The sequence below is a fragment of the Sciurus carolinensis genome, chromosome 2 (assembly GCF_902686445.1).
Source record: "Sciurus carolinensis chromosome 2, mSciCar1.2, whole genome shotgun sequence".
NCBI classification, from domain to species: Eukaryota; Metazoa; Chordata; class Mammalia; order Rodentia; family Sciuridae; genus Sciurus; species Sciurus carolinensis.
Genome location: NC_062214.1, coordinates 159,790,790 through 159,811,013, shown reverse-complemented (window position 1 = coordinate 159,811,013; position 20,224 = coordinate 159,790,790). Strand labels below are relative to the sequence as shown.

Sequence of the window (20,224 nt, the reverse complement as noted above, 5' to 3'; positions counted from 1 at the left end):
AGAAAACAGATTTACTTGAAAAGAAAAATGTTAAGGAAAATACATATAACATTAATATAAAAAAAATTACCGTAGGTGGGTTGACATAGACGAACCTCCAAGGCCAAACTCTAAAATCTGTTCCATTGCCCATAAGAAAAGTGCATCAGGTGGGGGCAGAGTCCCAAGTGCCCACAGAAAGGGTAAAAATATAAACAAGACGTGTAAAATCTGATTCATTTGTTCTAGAACTGGTATGTTTTCTACAAATCTACAAGAAAAAGAAAACATTTAGATCATACAAAATAAGATATAGCAGAGGATCTTTCCAGAAAAATACCACCACACACCCTCCCCCCCACATAAAAAACACTTACAGAAAGATTCCAGTCCCAACTGAACAAATGACCCATATATACTATGACACACTGTCCCTTCTCTAAACCAGTAATTATCCCTATTCAATTGTGTAAAGCTTACCACGAACTTTGCTAACTCTTAGTAGGAAGATATAATCTACTAACCTTGTGTTACAAACCATGCAGGAAGTATTCAAAAATATGATGAAATCCACGTATGGATTCAAATGTGCAAAGAAGGAAGAAGAAATTAAAAGTCATCACTGAACAGTAATAAAACTGAATGTAGGGATTTGTAAAACTGAACGACCAAGGTTAGAAGAAGCAAATGTTTCCCCTAAATCCAAACTACACTGGCTGAAATTTTATCAATGATTCTCTATAGAATTTAATATTTTACAATATAAAATTGCAGGTAACTTTGGGAAAGCAAAAGCCTTACTAACATTCATACATTAGTAGCTTGCAGTATAGTTAATATCAACAATCAGCAACATGGTCATGACTATATCACTGTGAGTTAACCTGGGAACTTAATTGGCATTTATGATAGTGTTTTATTTTTATAAGCAAAAATGTCTTTGAGAACATAAAATCATATGACATAGTCTTGTCACAAAGTATGGGCTGCCTCTATAAGTGTAGAAACTGATACTTGGTATAGCATTTCCAGTGAAAATATAACATTATTAAATTGTTTCAGATAATTTTAATGAAAATTTAAAGCATAGGAAAATAAACAATATCAACATATTGCTAATTTTCTGGAATAAGGTTAACTAAACACTGGGTCTGGATACCAACAAAGTCAGGGTACTTACGGAATACTAAAGACTTTATAAACAGAAAACTATAGCTCAAAACTTATGATTGTACTTGAATGTCTCAGCTGCTAGGTAAGGAGAGAGAAAAGTATTACAACAGATAACAACTTAAGTATATGATAACAGCCCAGAAGCAAATGTATAACAACTACAACATAATAATGGTATATCATGTTTGCTCACAGAGATACTAGGACCTACATCACCTAATATACTGTCTCACAATGTATGACCTTCAAATTATTATAAGCAGAGAATTAATGAATACAATATTAACAATGTGAAATGAGGATAATACTTTCTGTAGTATAATTTTAAAATAAAATTCATTTCATTCTGAGAACTCTACAAACAACCAACCAAACCAGATATCCCACAGGAAGGTAAAGAAAACATGCAGATCTGTACAGCACATTTTTCCCAAGAAAATAATCATCTTGTGAACACACTCAAGGATAGGGTAATTTGTGTATAACCAATGTATACTCAGGAAATATTTTTACCAAAATTAGATTCTACCTCTTTAAATCTTTTGTTCTTAAATAATATGCAATGGCACAGTACTTTTATATATGAATATTATGAACAAGGATACATAATTGAAGTAACTAAACATACATATAAGACTCAGACTCAAATTGATAATTGTGGTTAATTCTTTTATATGAAAAAAACCTTTGAATCTAATGTTTCTGATGATGTTAATTAACATTAATTTTCTGGGGTAAAAAATCTCAGCCCTGAAGAAAAAATTGTTGTTTTGAACTTAAAAACTACTAAATACATTGTATTCTGAAAGCTCACTAAGATCCACATGCTATGCAAAAAGTGTCCCATAAAGTGGTTAGGAGGATGTAAACTGCAACATTCTTTCAAATAATTCCTGAGCAAAAGCACTATAAATTAAATATTTGTCTTTGATAAAACAAAAATGCACAGTAATTTAAAATTGTCATGCAACTGTATTAGGTAAAGAAAGGGTAAAGAAAAAAAATTACATTATAGAAGTACATCTCTTCACCTTTCTTTCACATCTTCTGAAACAGAATTAAGGAACAATTAGATATTTCTGACAACTGCCCAGATTTTAAGAGTGCGTGCATTTCATGCATCATACATCATACCTACTGTACAAAGATCGTTAATTCTTTATTATTTTGTTATTCACAAGTTAAACTTTTCTAAAAATGAAATGAGAGTTAATTTCATTACATAAACCACTTTCTTCTTTAAAATAGATATGGAGATTCCCTTTGGTTTTTGTTTTTAAGTCATAAAAAAAAACCCCTTTACGATTATCAAACTTTAAACAGTAAAACAATATATAAAAACCTTTTTTGCACTTTGATTTAGAAATTAGTACAGAAGTTAAGGTAACCAAATTAAAAATTTAATCTGTGATTTTTTAAAAATAAAATTAAAGAATTTAGGACACCATTTTATATACAAAGATGTACTATAACATGAATGTAATTCATGATTTCAGAAATGGCTGAGATAGTAACTCAATAATCTGTATTCTGAAAATAATCATCACAATCTCATAAACTTAATTCTGTACCCGTGCAAAGAAGGTCCCATGCATACACACACTCAATATCATTCTAAGCTGGATATGGTGGCAAATACCTGTAATCCCAATGATTCTAGAGGCTAAGAGAGGAGGATCATAAGTTCGAGGTCACCCTCATTAATGTAGCAAGATCCTCAAAATAAAAATTAAAAATTCTGAGGATGTAGTTTAGTTGTAAAATATCCCTGGGCTAAATCCTTAGTACCAAAAACAAAAAAACAAAAACGAACAACAAAAACGCACATATACACACAAAACAATCTCTACTAACTCTCCAAAATTAAGCACTTCATTATAATTACCTTATAAGTTAGTAAATGATACTAAAAAGTCAATTAAAGGCAAATTTTATATTAACTCTCCCCTTTCATATTTGATTAAACGAAGAACTACATATATTGTCCTATGATTCCATAAACACAGCACAATTAGAAGAGATTCAGATTCAGGGAGTAGTGAACGGACTCTACAGAACGTCAGTTCAGTGTACAAACTAAATATTTTAAAAGTCTTGTCTTAGCTTAGGTCGCATTAACAAAATACCATACAGGGGTGGCTTAAACATCAGGAATTAACTTTCTCGGTTTTGGAGGCTGAAAGTCTAAGATCAGAGTGCTAGCATGGTCGGATTCTGGTGAGGGGCCTTTTCCTGGTGCCTGAGAGCAAGTTCTCTGGAGTCTCTTCTTATAAGGGAATTAATACCATGAGACTAAGTAGGACTCCACCTTCATGACCTAATTAATTCCCAAAGGTTCTATCTCTAGTTAACATCACATTGAGGGTTATAGCTTCAATATAAAAATTTTGAGAAGATGATTTGGTGCAAACTTTTCCATCCCTATCCCTTGCACTCACCCCCAAATTCATAACCTTCTCCCATGCAAAATACATTCATATTGTTCTAATGGCCCCCAAAGTCTTAACTGATTCCAGCATTAACTTTAAAGTCTCATCTAAATCACCTGTGAATCTAGACAAGTAATGTATTTCCAAAATACAATGGTGATACAGGAATAGGAAAAACATTCCATATACTCCAAAAGGGAGAAATAAAAAAGGAAAGGGTGATAGGTTCCAAGGAAGTCTAAACCTAGCAAGGCAAATTCCATTAGACCTTAAGGCTTGAGAATGATTTTCGTTAGTTCCATACTCTGTCCTCTGGGCCGCTGGAGTAGAAGTATCACCCCCACAGCTCTACACAGGGGTCCTTCTCCTGTGACTCTGAAGAATGATCCTGCCTTCAAGGCTTTTGTCAGAGTTCAGGTGGCCTAATGAAACTGAGGTACAACCTTAATGACCTCTGAATCACCTTGGGCATAATTTTTCTCTTTTCTTGTAGAAAAATGCACATTTGCAGCTGACTAGATCTTTTATTTTTTTGGTACTGGGGATCAAACCCCGGTGCTTTACCACTGAGTTATACCTCCAGCCCTTTATATTTTTTTTTATTTTGAGACAGGTTCTCACTACATTTCTGAGGACCTCGCCATGTTGCTGAGGCTGACCTTGAAACTTATGACCCTTCTGCTTCAGCTTCTGGGAACTACAGGCGTGTCACTGCTGCCAGATTGCAGTTGAATAGTTCTATCACCGTCTTGTAAGATCCAAGAAGTTCAACAGGCCTCTTCATTTTGTCCTTTCTTGATCTCCTTTAATTTGAACTGGCAGTGTTTCTACTCACATAATGCTTTTATTTTTATGTGGTGCTAAGGATCAAACCCAGCGCCTCACACGTGCTAGGCAAGTGCTCTGCCACCAAACCACAGCCCAAGCCCCCATAAACTCTTCATTAAGTAATAATCCAGCCACACCTTAGTGTTCTCATCAGAAAATGCTTTCTTATGTTTTCCAATATATGGATAGGCTGAGAATTTTCCTAATCTTCAGGTTCTGGTTCCGTGTTTTGCTTAACAATTCCCTCTTCAATTCTTCTGTCTCCTTTTGCATTTTACTATAAGCAGTCAGAGGCAATCAAGCTGCTCCTTCAATACTTTGCTTTGAAATCTCCTTACCTAAATATCCAATTTCATCACTTGCAAAAGCTACAACACTGTGCAGTCAAGTTCTTTGCTACTTAATCACAAGGATTACCTTTTTTCCAGTTTCAATAACATGTTACTCATTTCCATCTGAAACTTTATCAGTTACCTCTAACATTTTTATTTCTAGCATGCATGCCCAAACACTTCCAGTCTGTACCTGTTACCCAATTTCAAAGCCACTTCTACATTTTTAGGTATTTGTTATAGGACCATGCTACTTCTTAGTACCCAAATCTTAGGGTGAGCTGTCATAACAAAATACCAGACTGAGTAGTTTAAACACCAGAAACTTATTTTCTCAGTTCTGGATACTGGAAGTCCAAGATTAGAGTTTTAGTATAGTAGGAGTCTGGTGAGAGTTTTCCTGGCCTACAGTTCACCCACTTCTTGCTGTCCTCACCAAGAGATCAAAGTCTTCTATGTCTCCTAAAAGAGTAGTGATCCCATCCAGGGCCCCATCTTCTAATTATCTCCCCAAGGCTGTATCTCCAAATAATATCATATTGGGGTTTGGGATTCAATTTGTGAGGGAATTGTGGGATTCAATTCTAAGGGAATACAAATATCAAGTCCATAATATGCCTGTACATTTCTACCTGGACACTAACCTGGGAAAGAGAAATCTGCAATCTATAGAAACAGAGAAAGAAAAGTTGGGTTTAGCAAAGGAAAGCAAAAGCTGTTATTAAACAATTTTGTAAATACTCATGTTTTAAAAGTTTCTATTTTTCTAACAAATTCATTGACAAATTAATATTCCTTCTATATAACAAAATTAGAAGGTCTATAGTCATCTTGAATTCATTCGACTACATAATATTTATGCATATTACTTTTAAATTATTCTTTCTCTTTCCTCACAAAAAAGTTCCTTTTTTTTTTCTTTTTATAGGTTTTGGCCCAGTTATAGATTCTCAATGCTCTTTCTTTAAAAGTGAAACACAGGATTGAAAAATTGCTTACTTTTCTTGAAAAGGGCATTTTTCCCTTTTAATAAGATTTAATTATTACTTTGTAGCATAAATGTTTTACATTGATGAGTCCTAAAAGATCAATCATAAAAACAACCTATTGCTCATGATTTGGGCTTGATTTTTAATCCAGAATCTTTTTTTTTTAAATACTAGCAAAAGCTCTCTTACCAAGTATACATAGAAACAAAGTAAGTTACAAAATATTTGGTAGGTTTTTACCTGTGTGCAAGATCCACAGAAACAAAGAAAAAAATATAAATGGGTCTCATAAGAGGAGTGATTTCATAAGTATCCTGAGTTTGGAAAGTTGCAGTCTCTGTAGCTGTGTTCACAATTAATGAATATTCTCCTATACACAGTGTTATCCATCCAAAGACAAACAGAGGAGCAGTGCCTCCTGTACTGCCATATAGTGAGGTTATTCTGTCAGGAAGCAGATACCATGTTCCAAGAGCACATACTAGCCCAGCAAGAACAGAATGAAAAACTATATTGGCTACATATTTCTTGCCAGGAATTAGAAATTTGACAGTCTCAGCACCAGCACAGCTTGTAAATTCATGCTCATCTTCCTCTGCTAAGATATCTGTGACTACCATTCTTTGTACTGTCACTGATTTGTTTTTGGCATATAAACTTGTGAACTGGATGACAAATGCAGTGAAAAGCATTAGTCCACCTGAAAGTGAGGCTGTATAATAGTCTTTCAGGATGCTCAATTGGTACAAAAGTGTTCCTACTCCACCCAAAACCCATGGCATCAGAAAAAGGATAATTTGATTAACATATACGTAAGGAGGAGCACAAAAGCCTAATTTGAGTCGAGGGCCTCCAAGAACAGTCTGTGGAAAGCGCTTCAGAAAGAAGTCCTGTTTGTAATCATTCAGGAGAGGTACATCTGGACTCATCCTTCTCATGCAGGATTAGTCTGAAAATCACATCCTCTTCTGTAACCAGAAGTCGCTATGAAAAAGAAAAAAAAAAAAATCACTATTTGAAAGTACCATACTCAAAACCTACAGTGGAAATCACCCCATATTTCTACTCCACCTTCTTAGTTCCTTTAAGAACAGGGTTTATACCTTCAGTCTGCAGGCTCCTTCCCATTATCTGATCCTTGGCACAAAGTTGTTTTTTAAAAAAACAAAATAAATATGCTAAGTTATTTTTTACTTTTAAAAAACAATAGTCTGTATTAATATATGAAGAACTTTAATATGTAGAATTAGATTTGAACTCATATTCAAGATTCTGAGGTCAAAGGAAAGTTAAACAAAATCTGCCAGTATTTTCGTCACTTCCTTGTGAGTTTTTGTTGTTTTTAACTTTTTCTTTTATTATAAGGGTAATTTTTTTCCCCAATGGTCAGATAGTAAATATTTTAAGCTCTGTGGACCATATGATCTCTGTTATAATGACTCTATTTTGTTGCAGCAGCCAGCAAAAAAAGTAGCTGTATATAATATTACACATCAATGGATATGAGTGGTTGTTGCAAAAAAACTTCATCATATTTATCCAGATAAGCTATGGGACAGATTTAGCCCTTAATGAGTAAAATAAAGATTCTCCATAATTCCCTTGAATCAAAATGGAAATAGAAGTGGAATATAGAAAATTTGTTAATCATATCACTTAACAATTACAGTAAGTTTAGCATATCCAATAATTTAAAAAGTTAAGTCCTGCTAAAGTAAGTAGCATTTCAATAAAAATCCATAAGGTCACTGGCAGCTCAATAGGTAGTAGGAAGAACAATAAACTGGAAATTAAAAGGTACCAGAGTGGATTATTATTTCTATTAGCCATGCTTCCTTTTTTAGTCTTTCTGTTATCAGTTTCCAGAATTTATCAGAACTGGGAAGCAAGGAATAATAATAGGACTCTACATCCTTTAGCGTAGACTTTAGCATAGATTATTTTCATTAAGGGCCACAACAATCGAAGTTTCAAGTACCATGGGTACTCTTCAATTTAACTTACTTATCTGCTTATTCTGAAGAAGTTGCCTGACACAAGATCAACTAGAAAAGTATTACTTCAGCTGAGCATATGTAGGGCTAGAAAGAAAAATTAGTCATCTTAAACTATCTTTTCTTTCAGTCAGTTTAAAATAGTCTTTCCACTAGTTCTACCAAACCATTATCAGGTCTGAAAAGAGTTTTATGGCACCATTAAAGGTTTTGGGGTCAGCTTTAAGAATTAATACCTTAAAGGCACCTCTTTGTTATACTAATAGAAAGTTTTTCAAAACTGTAAACATCCGTCTTAAAGTCACTGTTTTTTGGTTCTGCACAGAACAAGTGACACCTTTCACTCACATGACAGTCCTGCAAGGATTCACAAAATAACAACCACAGGCCCACATAGAACCTTAGTGATCTAAAGTTGAAGCTCAGAGAATGAAAATACTGCCTCCATTCCCTCTGTATGAGCTTATCTCCTGCAGTGATATCAGGCTCATTATTCTGATAACATTGTTATGTTCAAGTCATAGGGTAAGTAAGGTCACACTCATGTGGATGGGGGTTAACATTTTTACATCATTTTTCTACGGAAGATCCATGAGACAGGAAGATGAACTTTGACAGATTGATGAATTGATAGACTGATGAACTGATGAATCCTAGATGAAGAGATGCACCTACATGGCTGCTACCTTTAGCGCGTTCAAGTGAAAAATGGCTCAAGACATGAAAAACAAAACTGTAAAAAGAAAGCTTAAGGGATAAAAATGGCACCAACGGTTATCTGATTTTAACAAGGTTTATTTAAAAAAAATCTACCATATTATTCTAGGAATAGAATGAAGTCATCCATGCTCCTAAAATGTATTTTACAAACTTTGAAAGGAAACTTACTAAAGTTTTACTGTTCTAAGCATCATTGCATTTACTAAATTTTGAAAACAGAAAACTTCATGTGTGAAGAAACAAACTGGCCTACATCTCAGTATTCAAAAAGCAGTACTTCTCAGTTGCTCTGAATAAAAATCATGTTATTACCAGAGCAGTTCTAAAAAGTATGCAAATATAGGTTTTTTTTGTTTTTTTAATAGTCAAGTTCTACCTGTTGAGGATCCTATAAGGAAAACAGAGATAGAATGATAGCTACCATTATAATTCTAAAAATAATCTATGGGATCTTAACTGAAAGCCAGCCAAGTCATGAAAAGATTTCTTTTTCTTTTTTTTTTTAATTACCAATCCTGGAGGCTGAGCTCACTCTACCACTGAGCTACATCCCTGGCCCTTTTTATTCTTTATTTTGAGACAGAATCTCACTAAGTTCACTCACTAGGCTGGCCTCAACTTGTGATTCTCCCTTCTCAGCTTCCCAAGAAGCTGGGATTATAGGCATGTGCTGCCATGTCCAGCTTACAGATAGATTCTTGAAGCGTCTTTGTAAAAACATTTGGTGCTCAAACATGAAATATATATTTCATGCTCTGGTTCACAAATTGTGCGGTTAGCACTCTCCTTCGTCCACTAAGGAAAGGAGAATATATCTTAACACCTGAAAAGAAAGTCTTAAGAAGGAACAAGTGTATTAGATCTTTTCGGATCTATATTATGAGATTTGTAAAATTCAATACTTTCAGAGGGTCTTTGAATTTAAGAGCTTTCTGTTAGTCCATTGGAATTGGTCTATATATAGAGAACTATGACTGTAAAGGAGGGATGAGTAGTTCAATGGATTCACTGCAGGTTTTAGGAATGCCTCACAAAAGGAATCATTAAGTTTTAGTTGGTTCTAAGCTTTCCCTTTCCTGGTGTACACCAGGATAACAGAATTCCATTACTCATGGAAAACTAAAATAGTTAGGAAATAGCTGAAAACCACATGGAAGAATTATAAATATACACAGGGTCAGGCAACACCACTGTTCCTATCCCAAACTACCCTTCCTGCACCTCACACAACTTACCCATTATAAATTCAATTGAGTTGACAAGCCATTCTTTCAAAATGGCTTAGACTAGAGATAAATTTAACAGAAAGACAACTGAGAACCAGTGACTGCAAGTGACTTAACCAAGATATTTTATCAGTTGGTGGCAGAGTGAGTTTTTGAATATATCAAGCCATTGCCAAATGAAAGAGAATTTTATTTTGAGGCTAGAATGCTTTTTTTTTTTTTTTTTTTTTTTGCGGTACTGGGGATTGAACTCAGGGCCTTGTGCTTGCGAGGCAAGCACTCTACCAGCTGAGCTATCTCCCCAGCCCCTAGAATGCATTCTTGAAGGAAAGGTGGGTCTGAGAATAATCTATAAAAATGTCAAAATGGGAAGTGTTTGATAGCTAAGCTAGCATAAGGGCATAAGACAAGTAGAATTTAAAAGAAAAGGTCCTTGTCATCAAGAAAGTGAAAACAATCTATAGAAAATTTTTGCAAATCATATACATGGTAAGAGATTTGTACCTATAATATATAAAGAATTCTCACAATAATGAAAAAACAACCCCCCCTTTTTTAATGGACAAAGGAGGACTGGGGACATGGTTCAGTGGTGGTAGAATGCCTGTACGGCATGCATGAGGCCCTGAGTTTGATCCTTAGCACAAAAACACCCCCCACCCCCAAAAAAAAAAAACCCAGGATCTAAATACATATTTCTCCAAAGATGATACACAAATACCAATAAATCCATGAGAGAAAACATAACATTAATCACTGGGCAAATAACAAATCAAAACCATCATAATATACCAATTTCAAATCCCCTTGACTGGCTAAAGTTAAAAAAAAAAAAAGACACACAATAACAAGTATCGGTGAGGTTATGGAGAAATTAAAACACTGAAACACATCTGGTGGGAATGTAAAATAGTGCAGCCCTTTAGAAAAAACTTGGCAGTTCCTAAAAAGGCTGAACACAGAACTACCACATGACCCAGTTATTCCACCTCCAGGTGTTACACCCAAGAGAAATGAAAACATATGCCTACACAAAAAATTTACACGGGAACAGTCACAACAGAAATATTTTTAATAGCCAAAAAATGGAAACAAACTGTCCATCAAACCCTAAATGGATAAATAAAATAGGGCACTGCCACACAATGGAATATTAATAGATTATAAACAGAAATGCAGTATTCATACATGCTACAACATGGGTGAACTCTGAAAGCATTATGCTAAGTCAAAGTCAGTCAGTCACAAAAGAACACATACTGTAAAGTTCCATTTATGTGAAATATTCAGAATAAGCACATCTAGAGACAGAAAAATAGATTGGTGGTTGCCTCGGGCTCATGGGGGTAAGGATAACGGAGGTAGGTGACTGCTAAACCATAAAGGCTTCTTTCCGGGTTAAGGAAAATGTTCTAAAATTGTAGTAATGACTGCACAATTCTGTAAATATATTCAAAATTGTACACTCTAAGTGGGTGAACTGTATGGGATGTGACTTATATTTCAAGTCCTTACAAAGGAAAACGAAGTAGTTCCCTGATATTTTCTACAGCAGTTGTAACTAATAGGCAGCTCTTTATTTACGAAGTCTAGACCTAGACAATAGAGGTCCCAAACAGTTAAATTATGTCTTAAAAGGTACAATAATCGTACTTGAAGGTTTTATAACAAAGGACAAAAACCTTGTGTAATAAAAGCTGGAAGACATCGTGGCCGTGCACAGGCTTGGAAACTAAGGCAGCGAAGATGCCAGGTGTGGGTGTCTGGGATCAAACATACCTCGAATCACCCGAGGGAAGAGGCGGCGCGAAGGCAGCCTGGGGTCTGCATTTCCGCTGGTAAACCCGGGTGAGCACTCCCACCTGGAAGCTGGCTGCGGTACGAAGGCGGAGACAGAGAAGCTGCAGCGGTCCCACAACAGGATCCCAGAGATACCTCCCGGGCCGCTCCCGGTTTCCATGGCTAACATCAACTCCGGCGGGGGCCCGAAAGGAGCAGTACGCGCGCGTGCGCGTGCGCGCACTCAGGAGCGGGGCCGGCTCGCCCCAGCCTGCGCTCGGTGCCGAGGCGGGCTAAGCGAGGTAGGGGAAGAGACGCGCTTCCTCCGTTCCAGGCCTGGCTCCGCGTATGCCTGGCCCGGAGCCGTGGGAGTCGCTGGTACTCTGGTCCCTCTCTGGACCCGGGCGCCTGCATTAGGGGTACGGGGACTACAGCTCCACCTCTGAACTTTCACCTGGGCCGCGCCCCCACGCAAGAGCGTCATGGCCCTGGTGACGTGACGTTCTTCCGCAGGGCAGGCTCCGGGGTTGGACCGACGCGCAGCCGCCATTTTGGGAGTCCCTGTGTCTCTGAGTTCGTGAGAGTCGTGTGACCCCTGACTCAGGAGTGTAGTAGGACCACAGCCTTTGAAGGTTGCACGACCTCCATTAATGGCGTCTGTTGTTTGGCCTTCACCACCCAACATTTAGACGGTAATGAGTACTTTTCAGTGATTCCTCGTGAACCCCGTGCAGGTTGGAATACTTGGAGCTGCTTAACGGGCATACTTCCTTTTATTTCGTTTCGGAAATATTGTGGGTTTTTTTCGTTTTGTTTTGTTTTATATTTTATTTTTAAACAAATTGAAGGTTTGTGGCAACGCCACGTAGATCAGTACTGTTGGCGCCATTTTTCCAACGGTGATCGCTTTGTTACATTTTGGTAATTCTCAAAATGTTTTGAGCTTTTTCATTTTCTTTAATATGATATGATGACCTGTGATCGATGATTTTTTTCTTTTGTGTGCGTATGATAAATGATCTTTGATGCTCCTATTGTAATTATTTTGGGGGTATTATGAAACACGCCCATATAAAACAACCAACAATGTTGCGTGTTCTGCTGTTCCACCCATGTTACTCTTATTTTCCTCCTTCTTGGGCTTCCCTACTCCCCAAGATGCAACACTGTTGAAATTAAGCCAGTTCATAACCCCACTATGACCTCTAAGTGAAAAGAAGAGTCGAATACCTCTCACTTTAAATCAAAAGCTAGAAATGATTAAGCTTAGTGAGGGCATGTCCAAAGCTGAGACTGGCAAAAAGCTTGACCTCTTGAGGTGAACTGCCAGGTTGTGAATGCAAAAGAAAAGTTTTTCAGGGAAATTAAAAGTGCTACCCCAGGAACACATTATTGATAAAAAGGCAAGTCATTATTGCTGATAGAAAGTTTTAGTAGTCTTGATCAAACCAGCATCAACATTCCCTTTAAAGCCAAATCCAGAGCAAGGCCCTAAATCTCTTCAGTTCTGTGAAGGCTGAGAGGTGAAGAAGCTGAAGAAGAAAAGTTTAAAGCTAACAAAGTTTAGTTCATGAAGTTTAGGGAAAGAATTTGTTTCCATAGCATAAAAGTGCAAGGTAAAGCTTCAAAGACTAATGTGGAAGCTGCAGCAAATTATACAGAAGATCAAACTAATTGATGAAGGTCACTACACTAGACAACAAATTTTCAACGTAGAAGTGGAGCCTGAAGATATGATTAAATTACTGCAATCATCCCATGATAAAACTGAGGAGGAGTTACCTCTTACAAATGAGCAAAGAAAGCGACTTCTTAAGATGGAATCTACTCCTAATGATGCTATGAACATTGTTAAAATGACAACAAAGGATTTAGAATATTACATAAACTTAGTTGATCATGTAGTAGCAAAGTTTGAAAGGACTAATTTTGAAAGAAGTTCTGCTGTGGGTAAAATGCTATCAAACAGCATTGCATGCTACAGGGAAATCTTTTGTGAAAGGAAGAATCAATCAATGCAGGGAACTCAATTGTCTTATTTTAAGAAATTATCAGTCATCCCAACCTTCAGCAACCAGCACCCTGATCAATCAGCAGCCATCAACATCAAGACCCTTCATGAACAAAAAGATGATTCACTGAAGACTCAGATGATCATTAACATTTTTTAACAATTTCTTAATATTAAGGTATATACCTTTTTTTAAGACTCTAGGACTCAGTATAATGTAAATAAAACTTTTATATGCACTGGGAAACCAAAAAATTGTGCCTGACTTTATTTCGATACTGACTTTATTGAGATAATCTGGAACCAAATCTGCAGTATCTCCAATGTTTACTTTATATGTGCTTACTATAGCCCATTTATTGCATTTTTTTTCCATGTGTGAATTGGTGGCTGCCTTCTGAAGTGCAAGGATCAAAATGCACATCGTTGAAACATGTTACTAAGATATCTGTGTTAATAAAACAAGACAAAGTTCTTGTGTTCCACTTTTTTTAAAACCATACCTGATATATTAGTGTGGCATTTATTGTACATGCAGGAATCTTTATGGAATGAATGGTCATAAAGACCCTAGTTATTCTTGCTACAGATTTATTCATATTCCTAGTGCTCACTGCCATTATTCTCCATGAAGTTTGGTTTTTCTCCCAAGTTCTGGAACCCTTTCACATTGCCAATTAGGAATCCTCAAGGTGGCTTCTGAGAGTTGTAACAATAATTGGTCTCTGCTGAGACCAATGAGCTCAGGTAAAGGAACATTTAAGCCAATTTGATTGTTCATGGTACCCATGTTTTCCTGTTTTTGATCTACTTTTTCTGCACCCATGGGACTTCTAAATGGCTTGAGGACAGTCTTATTTGGATCTCTCTATCTCAAAAGTATAAATGTAAACTATAAATGCAGTCTTGTTTTTCTGGCTATACTGAAAGTGATGGTTTTGTTAAGCATTTAGGCTTTCAGTTCCTATGGGGGAAAAACATTATTAAAAGAAAGCCAAGACTTATTTTTAAAAAGATATTTCTTTCTAAAGGTATAATAGTTTATGGAAAGCATATAGAAGGAAACCTTACATAGTATCAATGATGTACAGATATTTGGACACAGTTTGCATATAGAACTTGTCATAGTTCAGTATCTTCACCATTTGATAGATTTTGAGAAAGTGTGCTTTCTGGTCCATCCATAATGTTTCCACCTCTTTGCTGGGAGACAAGCTTATTTATCATTAGTCACATTAAGTAACCTTGAAGCATCACCTAAATGCTAAGAAGTCCAAGTGTAGCAGCATTAAGAAAGAGTAGAGGCTCCAGAGTCAGGAATCATGGATTAAAACCCTGACACCACTGCCCATTATTATGTGATCTTTGGGGTCACCTGATTTCTCTAGTCCTCAGTTTCCATGTAACATAGGGCTAGATGAGAGAATTTAACTCACAGTTAGGTAGGTTGTATTAAACTACATGGGAACAGTCATAATGGAAATATTTTTAATAGCCAAAAACTTATCATAGTAACTGACACAGTTTAAGTGCTTATTAAGGATGCACTATTGTCTTTATGTAGTTTATAATACCTTTCTTTCTCAGGGACTTTATATAAGACTGAACCAGAATTAATGTTATGTTGTTGTTGAAATACCTGCTGTTTATATTTTTTTCAAATATGTTTCAACATTTTAAACCACTTTTAAAGGTAGTTTATAGTATGAGGCCCTTAGTTATTATTTGCGTATAAATATTCATTCAACATTTATTGAAATTGTAGTTCCTCCTTCCCAGGAACCATATTGCTCCAGATACAAAGTCAAAATATTATTCTTAAGGTTTGCCAAAATATAACTTGGGAGATGAACAAGGACATCAGTAGCAGAATGTGTTATAAACCAAGAAGCACTGGAAGCTGCAGAAAAATAGGACACAAAATATTCTGGTGAAATTAAGGATGATTGCAGTCTAGTTTAAAAGAGCAAATAGATGACGATGAAATAAACGATGAAAATGTGAGAGAGCAGGTATTCCAAATGGAGGAACATTCATTTATTAATTCATTTGACAAATATTTAGAGCATACATAGAAATGGGTTCTTTTTGCGCTTCATTTAATCTTAACTTATGAGGTAGTTTATTATTATTCTCATTTCAAATATAAGGAACCTTAGCTTCAGAAAAGTGAAATGATGAAAGTGGGAGTTGAGCTCACATCTGTATGTCTTCACAATTCTCCGTTTTCTGCTACCTTCCTTGTTCACATGAAATTAAAATACGATAAAAATCTGAAGCTGCTACTTAAACCAGAAAAAAATGTATAGCAAGTCATAATCATGACATACATGTTTTTGTGTAATGTTATAATGTCAATCCAGTTTTACGCTCATACTCAAGCTGTTCCACTTGCTAAAAAGTAAACACAAATTATCATGAAGCTCTTACTTTGCAAAAATAATGCAATCTGCAGCATCAGGAATAATAGGTAAAGAAAGGTGAAATTTTAAAGTAAAGTTAAGAAGCAAGAATGATAACAAAAATGGGCAAAATTACCTCAAGGCATTAAAAGCTGAGTTTCCAGTGCAAGGAAGCAGAATTGCTAGAATTTGGTAAATGGATGGGGATGGGACAAGGTGCAGAGGAGTGTGAGGAGACCCAAGAAAAAAGGATGATGATGAACCCAACCTTCCAAGTCCAGTGACCACAAAGTTTGTGGCACCCTAAATTAAATAAGCAAAGGAGAAAGAATAGTTTTGAGAAGAGAGATAATGAAGCCATTTTAAGAGATGTGTTTAATGGGCAGTTGGGCTATTCAGGTACATATCTAGTTAGAAATACAGACATTGGACCTTGGGAGAAAGGTAAAAAATAGAAAAGATACTTAGAAATATTAAAAAAAAAAAAAAGGACAGTGAAGTCATCAAATTGAAATGCCAGGGTTTAGGCCTTATGGGAATGATAACCAAAGAAGAAAACCATTGGGAGAAGAAGAAAGGGACTATAAGATGATCAATTTTTCAATTGCTAGAATTTATCTCATTGCTTTATATCACAGATCATGATGTGATTGTGTGTGTGTGTGTGTGTGTAGAGGGTAGGGCTGGGAATTAAACCCAGAGCCTTGCACTTGCAGGGCAAGCTCTCTACACTGAACCATACCCCCAGTCCTATAATTTGGATATTTTTAAAAGATCATGGGAATGGGTAGGTGGTGAGTAGAAATTTCAGTGTCTGGGCATATTCACAGGTATGCAGGTTGTGTGATACTCAGTTTTGAGGATATTACAGACAGGAGTGACCAATAATTACTTACAAAGTTTCATATGAAACTTCCTTTAATACAGAAAATTTCATACCCCACAAACATAAATAGATCAAATAAGATGTAACAATCATATCTTTGCCTTTTGCTGATTTTAAGCTTTATCGTATAATACTTTAAAATTATAGTTCTGAAACATTTAAGGTAATTGCTGATGGGAAGTATAGGGTGAAAAGATGGTTGCAGATTTTGGTTATGATCAAGAATTCTGAAGTTTCTTGGGTAGCTCTTAAAGTTCACTATCATTTTGTATCAATAACCTAACAAATTAGATGTTTAATTTTAGGTGTGTTTCAGTTAATGTTAACTTAGAATATCACAACAGGAAACTGGTTTCATTTAGTTGTTCAAAAAGGGAACATAGGTATATAAAAAGAACAATTTTTGGTAGACTAATAATAAAACTATCTAAAATGATAAAATTTAATTTTAAAATTGTTACATTTTACAAAACTGTGAATATGATGTCACTAGAAGATCAAAATTCTGTATATCCAGAGGTATAATTTGATTTATACAATTAATTTATACCACATCTGCTTTAAGTAGAGATTTCCCTTGGTTTTGGTACACATAATTGAGGGATAATAATGCAGATTTTAGAGTCTTCATCCCAGCATCTTATACTGATTGGAACATCAATTACCTGCTTCTACTGATAGTGTTATACAAAATATGATGCCTTGTTATTAATACTGATATCTAAAGCTAGAATTACAATAACTTGAAATAGATACCCTTTTCTTCATATCTGCTTGCTAAATTCTGTTTTTAAGTGTACCATTTAGAATCCTGTGAACATTATCTTTTCACTTACCTGGAGAAAGAATATATAAGGGAGTGCAATAAGCAAGTTAACAGAATTTCTACTTGGTAGGAAAATTATAGTTACATAAGAATGGAGGGAAGTTAGGTGCAATTTGCCTAATGGTGGAATATCCTCTTATAATCTTTTCAGACTCATTACTATTGAATGGAAAGTTAGAGTTTATTCACATTAAATAGTTTTTTAGGGGAATGAAACCATATTTAGCAAATAAAATTTATACAAAAATATAAATGACAAAAATCAGTGTTTATGGGGCAATGGAGGAATCAAGCAAAACTTAAAATGCAGTTTCTTTTGACAATGAAATTTTATTTATTGAAATGCCTTACAGATGTCTAACCTAAGTATGCAAAGATTTGTACAAAGATGTAATTAGACTGTTTATAAGCAAAAAAAAAAAAAATTTCTTTGTGAACGTAACAAGTTAAACTAGGCCCAAAAAGAAGTACATCTTCTATGCAAAGACGCCCAACTTATATTAAGTAAAAAAAAAAATGAAAAATTAGTTTGTGCAGTATTGTTTTATCTATATAAAAATTCACTATAAATACAAATATGCTTTCTGTATGCTTATTTCAGAAGGTTACATGAGAAAATACGATAGTCTTTAACTTCAGGAGGGTAACTGGAATTTGATGGTAGGGCAGCTTTTACTTTTTGCTTGTACTCCTTTGTACTGCTAATAAATTTTTAAACAATTTTATTATGATTTTTAAATTTTTATTTATTATTTTATTCTTTTGCAGTACTGGGGATTGAACCCATACATGTTCTATCTCCATCCCTTTTTATTTTGCCAAGGCTGGCCTCACACTTGTGATCCTCCTGCCTCTTACCCTCTTGATTTCCTGGGGTTACAGGCATGTGCCATCACACATGGCAACATTTATTAGTTTTATAATCTTTAAGCCATAAAAACTTTAAACAAAAAATTAACAAAAAATACTCCCTTTTCCAAGAACTCCACCAAGCTATTAAATCATTAAGTCAATATGTAGTCAATAAAAAGACTTAGTGGTCAGTACTATGACACACACCTGTAATTCCAGTGACTCTGGAGGCTGAGGCAGGAGGATTACAAGTTCAAAGCCAGTCTTAGCAATTTCATGAGGTCCTAAGCAACTTAGTGAGACCCTTTCAAAATAAAAAATTAAAAGGGATGGGATATAGCTCAGTGGTAAAGTTCCCTGGATCAATTCCTATATAAAGTAATTTGGAAAATGTTAATTTTCCTGAATAAAGAAATAGTTTATAGTATTGATACTTCATAGGAAGAGAAATGTAATTTTTTTTTTAGTGTTATAGTTTAAAATTACTGCAAGTTATTTGGCATACTGGTAAATCTGGGGCTCTGATAATCAGACTGCATAGATTCTGTACTACTGTAATGTTAGATCAATAGATCATCATTTGAACTCCATAAAAATAGTTCATTTTATAATAAATGAGAACATTTACTGAATTTACATGTACATTCTCAAGATTATTATGTCTTTTTCCAATGTTGTATACAAAAATCCATATTTTTAGTATACATGTAAAATACACAGTGTATATATACAGATATGGATATATGTAAAATATTTCTACATATGTAAAATGTATATTGTGTATAACATGCAAAACAAAATACATGAAAACTATTTTGTTGAGCTTGCAATGACTATTACTGAAATAAATTTTCATACGTGGTTTGCCTTTAGCAATGTAATTTTAAATATAGTCATTTTAGTAAAATTTATGCCAATAATTTTTTAAAATTTTACTTTGAGATCTTTTTAAGACACTTAGTTTAAAAGAAAACAAATGTGTAGAAATGAACATTAGAATAATTATTAATCCCACTGAACTTTAAAAGTCTGTTATTTATGAATTTCAAGGCAAATATTGGATCCATGTTTTTACTTAGAAATTTTTCTTCCTCAAGACTTTGTAATTGGTAGAAAATGTATATGCCAGTAAAGAATAACATGTATAAGAAAAATGCATTTACTTGTGGAGATAATCATATCATTTTTATCTGTGACTTCTATGTAAAACTAGCCTATGGATTTTTCCCGTGAACTTTTTTACCTCGCATCATAATAATGAAAATAAAATCTTAGAGGTGAGGTTTCTTCTAAGTATATCGAAGCTTTGCCTAATACTTGTAATAAAACCAAATAAATATTCATCTCTGTACTATAGAATATCTTTTTTTTTATTGTGACTGTCCCCAAAAGTGTAGAAGTATACACTCCGAATTCAATAATTCAGTATCTTTATCATTGGTGTACCCAATTGCAGTCAGAGTAGAATAATCACCTATGAAAACCTAAGTTACATTTATTCTTATGAAATTCCCTCCTTTGTCTGTCTATACCTTTTCTCAATATAGATGTTCTTTACAATATGTCTTAAAAATACTAACCTGAATATTATATGGACTTTTCCTGAGAAAATTTTTATTCCTTTGTCTCCTGATGTACAGAATGCATAGTAATTTGCCTTATAAGTCAGTGAACAATCTTCAAGAATGAGGAAGGCCTTAAGCTGATTTTCCCCTCCTTTTGATATTATTACCTATACCCTATTACTGCCCCCTCCTAAAGAGAATGGCTCTTCCATTCAGGCATAAAAACCATCCCT

General features: G+C 34.9%; 1 protein-coding gene and 1 pseudogene across 14 annotated transcripts in view; one reads left to right on the top strand and one right to left on the bottom strand.

The window, feature by feature from the left end:
* Pcnx4 (pecanex 4) overlaps positions 1-11,857 on the bottom strand; it is a 51,715-nt gene extending 39,858 nt beyond the window's left edge. For 2 of the 14 annotated variants that reach the window (XM_047542355.1, XM_047542354.1), the window contains exons 1-4: positions 11,450-11,855; positions 5,971-6,714; positions 2,161-2,199; positions 71-250 (exon numbers count right to left, since the gene is read on the bottom strand). In XM_047542355.1, the coding sequence (XP_047398311.1) occupies positions 71-250; positions 2,161-2,199; positions 5,971-6,668 (917 nt within the window). In that variant the 5' untranslated portion in view covers positions 6,669-6,714; positions 11,450-11,855. Of the gene's footprint in view, positions 1-70; positions 5,408-5,970; positions 6,715-11,449 lie in introns of those variants that run through there. The other 12 variants (XM_047542348.1, XM_047542349.1, XM_047542356.1 and 9 more) reach the window with 12 other exon arrangements.
* Positions 11,858-12,144: 287 nt separating this feature from the next.
* LOC124976609 (tigger transposable element-derived protein 1-like) lies at positions 12,145-13,865 on the top strand (annotated as a pseudogene).
* Positions 13,866-20,224: the final 6,359 nt, after the last annotated feature.